The 8,176-nt window shown below is 36.6% G+C and overlaps 1 protein-coding gene across 1 annotated transcript; it reads right to left on the bottom strand.

Annotated features, from left to right (window-relative positions):
* Window positions 1-204: 204 nt before the first annotated feature.
* Window positions 205-4,313, bottom strand: LOC131660779 (uncharacterized). The gene is made up of 5 exons (XM_058930096.1): window positions 3,724-4,313; window positions 3,494-3,586; window positions 3,345-3,416; window positions 3,055-3,174; window positions 205-1,494 (listed from the first exon to the last, which is right to left on the bottom strand). The coding sequence occupies exons 1-5, from the start codon at window positions 4,198-4,200 to the stop codon at window positions 439-441; spliced, it is 1,818 nt and encodes a 605-aa protein (XP_058786079.1). The 5' UTR covers window positions 4,201-4,313; the 3' UTR covers window positions 205-438.
* Window positions 4,314-8,176: the final 3,863 nt, after the last annotated feature.

Below are 8,176 nucleotides of genomic sequence, written 5' to 3'. Positions count from 1 at the left end.
TTCTGTTTTCTTTTAATCATAAGCAATAGATATTTAAAACAACTAACTGGTATACAAATAGAAAAAGCAGGCCATTTAAGTATTCTGTGTTCTTTCAAGTAATACCTTTTAAAATAGTTGCACTGAATTCTGCCCATGGAATTTTGCAACTTTGTTTCAAGTAACACCATATATGATACTACACTAGCCAATATAGAACTCAAATGAAAAATATAAAGCTCGAACCATAATGCACCTGTAAATATAAATAAATTGAAAAGACAAATACTAGACTAACATCCGATTGAGTACAATTTGTTAGTTCCTATTCAACCTTTTAGAAAATATTCAAGTACTTGAACAAGTTGATGCTTCCATTTTAGACACTCCAATGCCATACAGGGAACAAAAAAATTAAACCACCAGCTCAAAGGACAATCATAACCCATCATAAAAATATCAACTTTTGGGGGACGCTTTAGCAACACCACCCTGTTGAACAGGCTGTGCAGCTGCCCCATCACTAGCATACACGGGAGGCTGAGTATAACCAGCACCATAGGAACTGTTTCCATACGATGGTGGGGTCTGACCGTAGCCAGGCTGGCCACCTTGAGGAGCACCATACGATTGAGAACCGTATCCTGGTTGCACTGGTGGCCTCTGAGTGCCTGACTCTGGCTGAGCATACCCAGAAGGTGGGGCCTGGGTAGGGGGATATGCTGACTGACCATAACTTCCAGCGGTGCCAGGTGACTGTGATTGACCATACACAGGTGGATTTGCAGTTGGCTTTTGAGATGGAGGGGCACCATAACCAGGTCCATAACCAGATTGTGGTTGATTCCCATAGGCCGTTTGGGAGGTAGGGGCTACCCCATAACCTGGTTGAGGAGTCCCTTGTTGGTTGGTAGCATAGCCTTGCGTGGCAACAGTAGAGGGTTGCGAAGTTTGGGACGAATCTGCCTGTGAGCCATAGTTGGAAGTGTGCCCTTCCTGTGTTGGGTTACTCCCACTGCCATAGCTGGGAGCAGAGCCATAACCTTGTTGCTGATCATATGTTGGGGGCTGACCATACCCTGATTGTTGTGGTGCATTATACGCACCATAGCTTTCCTGACCATAACCCCCCTGTCCTGGTTGGCTATAACCAGTGGAAGGTGGCTGACTGTAATTGTATGCAGACCCATCAGCTGGCTGAGCAGGACCCCCGGGATTTTGCTGTTGCTGGGGTTGTTGATTGTAATAATCATAACCACTTGCAGACTGCTGGTGAGGTGGTGCAGTGGACTGGTCCCAATTGGCAGGGTACCCGCCAGGTTGCTGGGGAGGATAGCCTGAGTATGGAGGCTGAGGCATGTTATACTGTGCTGGACCAGAGTATGATCCAGGTTGCCCATAGCCATAACCAGGTTGTTGAGCAGGAGCAACAGGGGGGGCCCAGCTAGATGGTGGACGGGATTGGTAACCTTGCTGAGTGTAACCGCCGGAGTTCCCTGAACCTCTGAGACGATTCTGCAGAGAGAAACATTACAACCACAACTTTAAAAGGTGAACTCACCCAAGAAACCATAAAACAAATCAATAGATGTACACACAACAGGTAAAAGGCGCATAAATTAAATCAAAATAAAAACTATAAAATAAATAGTATATCCCCTGAATTAACAAATTCCATACAGGGTTAGAAGGGTATGTGGTAAATACTAATGCTTAATTACCATACTGGTTCGTGATAAAACTGAATAACTTGGTTGTATGCATGTCTTTTCCCTATTTGAATCAATGGGTAGAAAAGGAAGCACAAACAATGAAAGTAGACAACATACAATCTTTATTGCCTCAAAAGTGCAATCGATTATATAGTGTCAAAATGTGCAAGAACTCATTTCAATTGGTAAGATTAAAAATTAGTTATTATTTTAATAAAACGGATTGTTAAGCCAGCAGATGTTTTACTCACTTCAAAAACAAATAGAGGAAACAAAATCCATATATACAGACAGTAAAGACAACTTTACTAAGCCCCGAGTACATAGAAACAGTCCTCTGGACCTTTCCTTGACCCAACCAAACAGGTCAATCTAAAAGAACTATGAAATAAAAGCAAATAAAACTGATTAGTGAGTGCCGTCATATTTATAACTGAAAGAGACTTTAAAGTACAGTAACAAGCCAGTGCACATAACTATTTAAAGTATAAGTTCTTACGAGCAATCAACAGAAAACCACAAATGGCATGTTGAACAGAATTTTAAACGAAAAAAATTTAATGTCCAGTCTAGTGATGATGACACTTGTCAAAGACACTAATGAGACTCGCTACACTTGATGACATTGAATATCAAAATTGGGTTATAGAGCCAAAGCCAGGCCATTCTGTGCGAACATTAGCAATGAGGTTCATGTTGCATGTTGGTATTACCAATTATTCACCATACCCCTACAATAGTCCCAATAAAAAGCCAGTCATAGGATAAACAATAAATAAGCATTTTCCATCGTGGAAAAGCTTACAGTCCCAATGTGTATCCATTATGAACAAAAAATCAATAACTTAATAGTATCCTTCATGGTCCCAAGAAGCTAAACCGCAAAAAGAACAAACAAGCCAACCCACAAAAGCGATGCTATGATAAAACTAGACAACAATTACAAAGCCATCCCACGAAAAGCACAATGCTACGATAAAACTAGACAACAATTACAAAGCCATCCTTTCAAGAACTAAGCCACTTAGAAAATGACTAAGAGAGACTCACAAATGACTAAGAGACTGAGTCTGCAGTGTACTATTGTATTTGTCTATTTTATAACTTAATGGGAGACTGCAGACAGACACTAAAAATACTAGAGATTTGAGCACCTTGTTTTTACGAAAAGGGAGAATAAAATGGATAAATTTTTCGCAGGGGCTTAACTCAAAAGGTCCATAATCCTATAAGAACTGCAAACATATTTATTCCTAAAACAAAACATGGTTACAAATTCATAACTTAATATTTAAACCAGACTTAGCATGTCCCAATAAAAAATGATAACCCGAATAAAACAAAAACAGTGTTGATATCATACCTCGCCAGTGATGATTTGGTTAACCAATAGCTTTGCTGCTTCAATTTGATCAGGAGCCCCGTCAATTTTTAATGTTCTTTCTGTTGATGGATCGCCTGGGGGAAGATGCAGAGGTATCACCTGAAAAAATAGACATTAGTTGTCAAAGTTACTAAGAATTGGAAATCCAAGTCTTGAGACTTGAGAGACATAAGCAGTCAACTGTTAACAGCATCCAACTTTAAACATAATTACAATTTATAAAGCATATATCAAAAAAATGCAAAGAAAACAAAAGCACAAAAGAGAACCTGAATCCTTGCTCCAGTAGAAGCTTGCATACTCTTAATTGTCTCTCCTCCTTTACCAATTATAAGGCCCACCTAAGAAACCAAATCAACTATAAACAAAACACTGCAGAAAGTACATGCGGGTACATATTTCGAGCAACTTTGCACACCTTATTGTTTGGGATTTGCATCGAAAACTCATCACCCCCAGATTGTGCAGCCATCCGTCTAGTACCACCACCAACAGAAGCCCCAGCTTCAGCCTAGTAAAACGAAGCAACTCTCATTATGATATATTTCAGTAACAAGTTACATTTACAGCAATTAGAATATCAATTGAGCAAAACTTATCATAAAAAACACTTAATATCACAGTTAAAAAAATCAGTAGAGAACAAACCTCAGCAAGGACTTCATTGATGAGTTTCTCAGCAGAAGCAACAGCCTCAGAAGTCCCCATAAGCTCCACCATCCTAGTAGTAGAATTAGGATCCGCATCCATATCCCTTGTAACCTGAATCTTCGCCCCAGACTGCATCTGAAGATACTTAATAGTCTCCCCTCCCTTTCCAATAAGAACCCCAACCCTCCCATTAGGTATCTCAATCTTCTTACTAGAACCACCACCATAAGAACCAGCCGAATACTGCGGCTTCGAATCGTAAGAATCGAAGCCGGATTGTGGACCACCGTTATCAGACTTGGAGCGTTTAGGATCGAAGGAGAGAGGAGGAGCGCCGCCGCCGGTGACACTGAGGAGTCGAGCGGCGACTTCTTGAGCTCGCTGTTTGGCGGTTGCGACTTCGAGGTCTATCTCGGTGGCGGTGGGTTGGTCTTCGTATTTGCGTTTTAGGGCGTATTGTGGTTCTTCCGCCATCGTGATAAACCCTAGAAGAAGAAACCCAAAACGCGCTCGGAGAAAGTTGGATTAGGTTATATTCGATTCAGCTGTGACTGGGAGGTGTATATATAGTCACCTGGTGTTGCGGCGTCGTTTTATACTAGTGCTCAATTTATAGTCAATAAAAGAGTCACACTGCTACTGGCTGGCACTTTTTAAGCGACTTATTTATAACTAAATCTTTTCGCAATCATTAAATAAATACGTATTAAATATATACTCTTCTTGTATCAAAAACAAATCTCAAATGTCTCTATTATTTATTACCATTCCTTCTTGTAAATCTTTAATTTATATAATTAATGAAAAATAACATTAAAAATTATATATTTTTCCTTCTTATATAAAATTAACTGAATTTTTTAATTTGTATAAAATTTATAAAATATCTTGTAATTTGAAATGACAAGAGAATATGTTGTTTTTCTCTTTCTCTATATTATATTTAGGTAAGGTGGCAAAACGGGTCCGACTCGCGGGGAAAGCCCGTTTTGCCCGCACATTTTTGTTGGTCGGGGTAAGGTTTTAGGTCCGCTCTCTTTAATTTGTCCGTCCCGTTTTTTTGCGGGCTTTTGCAGCCATGAGATTTTTCATACAATTTTACTCTTTTTAGACCTAAAAAATTCAATGTCTGCGGGCTTTCCCTGCCCTCACTTTTTTTACAGGGCGGGACAAGGTTTTAGACTCGCACTCTCAAATATGCCTGCCCCGTCCCGCCCCATTTTTTTGGGCTTTTTTGGGGCAGTCCTAAACGGGACGGGCATGCCCGTTTGGCACCCCTATATTTAGGTATGAGATATATTTGTATTTTTTTAATTATCATTCTTATTTAAGTAAGAATGACATTGCACTGGAGCACCAAAGAAATATAGAGTCTGTTAAAGATGACAATTGTACTCATATTTAGTGGGCACTTGCAAAAAATACCAACAATTAAAAACTCACAAATAGATATGAGCGCGGACATGTGTAATTATCCCTTAAAATAAGGGGTACAAATACCTTAGTACCCATCATGCCACATACTCGCACATTGTATATTTATATATTTTAATTTATATTATTTATAAAATACGTATGTTTATCTCTTTCTCTTTAAAAAATACATCACAATTAAACTATTAGACATTTTAATATAATTGTTCGTTTATTTCATAATTTAATAGTAAAATCTTTGAATTTTTTGTTAATTTTGTTAAAATTTTAAAATGGTATAATATTATAGACTTATTTTTATTAGAACTGCGACTAACAGGTAGAGAAAGGGTACTTAGATTTTCATAAGGTACATATACAAATGTAAAGGTTGGTGCGCACGCATATATGGTCTCGGGTACGGAATTTTTTTTAAAATTTTGGATAAGGGGACGAATACTATATCACCCTATCCATTGTTATCTCTAGGTCCGACATACACAAAAGTATATTATTTATATTAGTGATAATATTACTGTTTGTAATTTATTTTGACTATATTCTATATTCATGAATGATTCATTTAGATATAGCATTTCTATCTTATTTGATAAATGTATGGTTTAATTTATAAATATTTTATTATGATAGTATAATCATAATACACGGTCTATTACATTGATGTATTTCTAAAAATTGTCAAAAATTTAACTCCCTAGGGTGAATACAGAAGTATATATCTGTATTTTGTTGCGGAAATGCATATCCAGACAAAATCATGTCAAAATAAAAGTTCTCTGTGCGCAATGGACTAGTGCATTTAGGGTGAATAGGAAGTGCATCTCCGAAATAATTTCTGACAAAAAGAGAAGTGTGATTCATTTACGCATGTGAAATGGGTGCGTCCGAAAATGCACTTCTGAATTCGTAAGGGCATTTTTTTCAGATTTCCATAGGGTGTTTCTTCACCACTTAAGGCAGGAAAAATGACCTTTGAAATTTTTGGCTTGTAAAATTTTTGGCAGGGAAAATGTGCTAGGTTGGCAAATGGGCTAGGTTCAATATTGAGCTAGGACTCAGGTCACATTGGTTTGCAATATGAGTCCCCTTCAATACATTTTGAGTAATGTATTATTTTTCCCACCCTTGAAGGGTGTTAGTTCACCATGCTGAAAAGTCATAAACGCCTTTGAATTTCATAAGTGCACATTCGAACACATCCAAATCACACACACTCAATGCTTTTGTGTGTGAGTCATTTCATGTTGACCAAAGATGTATTCAGAGCTACATCTTTGTAATCATAGTAGGGTTAATCTGGAGGTGTATCTCCATAACCACCCTTAATTCGAAACTAATTTTTTTTTTACGAATATGCATCTTCGGAATGCACTCTATAAGCTTAAACTAGAAACCATTATCAGACGGATGCAAAAAGTTGGAGAAAAGCATACATTAATATCAAAATACATCAGATTACATAGATAATCGTAACACAAATACATAACAAGACATAAATAATTATAACATAGATAGGTAACATAAATTTAACATTATGCATAAGCAGGACGTTTCAACATCTTCAAAATATATTCGGTTGATCTCGTTATCTCCGTATCCAATTTGATAGAAATTTAGTAACAGTTAAATCTATTCCACATAACCCTTAAATCTGCATAAGTCTTTAGCTTAGAATTGTTGAATTGAATCTACTCATTTGACAAACCAGTATCAGATGGATGCAAAAAGTTGAAGAAAAGCATATATTAATATCAAAATACATCACATTACATAGATAATCGTAACATAAATACATGACAAGACATAGATAATTATAACATAGATACGTAACATAAATTTAACATTATGCATAAGCAGGACGTTTCAACATCTTCAAAATATATTCGGTTGATCTCGCTATCTTTGTATCCAATTCGATAGAAAATTAGTAACAATTAAATATATTCCACATAACCCTTAAATTTGCATCAGTCTTCAGATTAAAATTGTTGAATTGAATCATCCCTTCGTTGTCAATCGAGGGCGAACGGTACTGGAGCTTCATAATTCTTCGATTGTCTGAGTATTGTAGGAGCATGAATCTTCCTAATTGTACGTCTTCCTAAGTGTATCACCACACTTTGAACCATTTGATCATGTTTTCTATACTCATTTAGCTTCGTGATAAATAAAATTCAATCTCGTTTGAGATATGTTGTCAATCAATTATAAGTAAAGGATGTTGTCTTTGAACTAGTGTTTTAATATAGTAATGCTTTGAAGATGTTTGTATCTCATTATGTTGATTTTAGATCATCAACTACCTAACTAAGAATAGAATATACCTAAACATACTCTAATTTAACCTTTATCTCAATTATAATTTACACAAAACATACCATTTATTGTAATTGACTACTACAATATTTATTGCCTAATGAAAACCAAAGCTTTTGCCAAATGGCATCAGTTTTCCAATCGCAATGGTTCTTCTCTCTCTCTCTCTCTCTCTCTCTCTCTCTCTCTCTCTCTCTCTCTCTCTCTCTCTCTCTCTCTCTCTCTCTCTCTCTCTCTCTCTCTCTCTCTCTCTTCTAGTCATATTTTCCACTATATTTATTTACTTGTTTGTCACTATCATGCTCTTTTCCCTCAATTTTCTCTATTTTCAGATTTTGAAATTTTAATTATATTTATAATTATTTTTCTCTTCACATTTGACCTATCCCAAGAAATTTTGAAATTCTAATTCATTTCATGCTCAAGAAATATTTGTTCAATCCTAATTAAATGTGGGAAGATAGAAATGGGAATCTCTAATTCATTTCATGTTCAAGAAATCTGTGTTCAATCCTTAAAATATTGTAACTTTTAGGCAAAATACCCTTTTTGCTCCTTAACTATACCCCAATGTCCACTCTGGTCCCTTATCTCTCAAAAGTGTCAAAGTGGTCATTTAATTGTTCAAAAAGGACCACGTTTGTCCTTTCTATCAGCTCCGTTAGTCAAAGTCAAAGGAATGGCGTATGTGGCTTACATG

The sequence above is a fragment of the Vicia villosa genome, linkage group LG3, assembly GCF_029867415.1.
Source record: "Vicia villosa cultivar HV-30 ecotype Madison, WI linkage group LG3, Vvil1.0, whole genome shotgun sequence".
In the NCBI taxonomy this organism is placed as follows: domain Eukaryota; kingdom Viridiplantae; phylum Streptophyta; class Magnoliopsida; order Fabales; family Fabaceae; genus Vicia; species Vicia villosa.
This window is presented reverse-complemented; position numbering and strand designations above follow the sequence as displayed.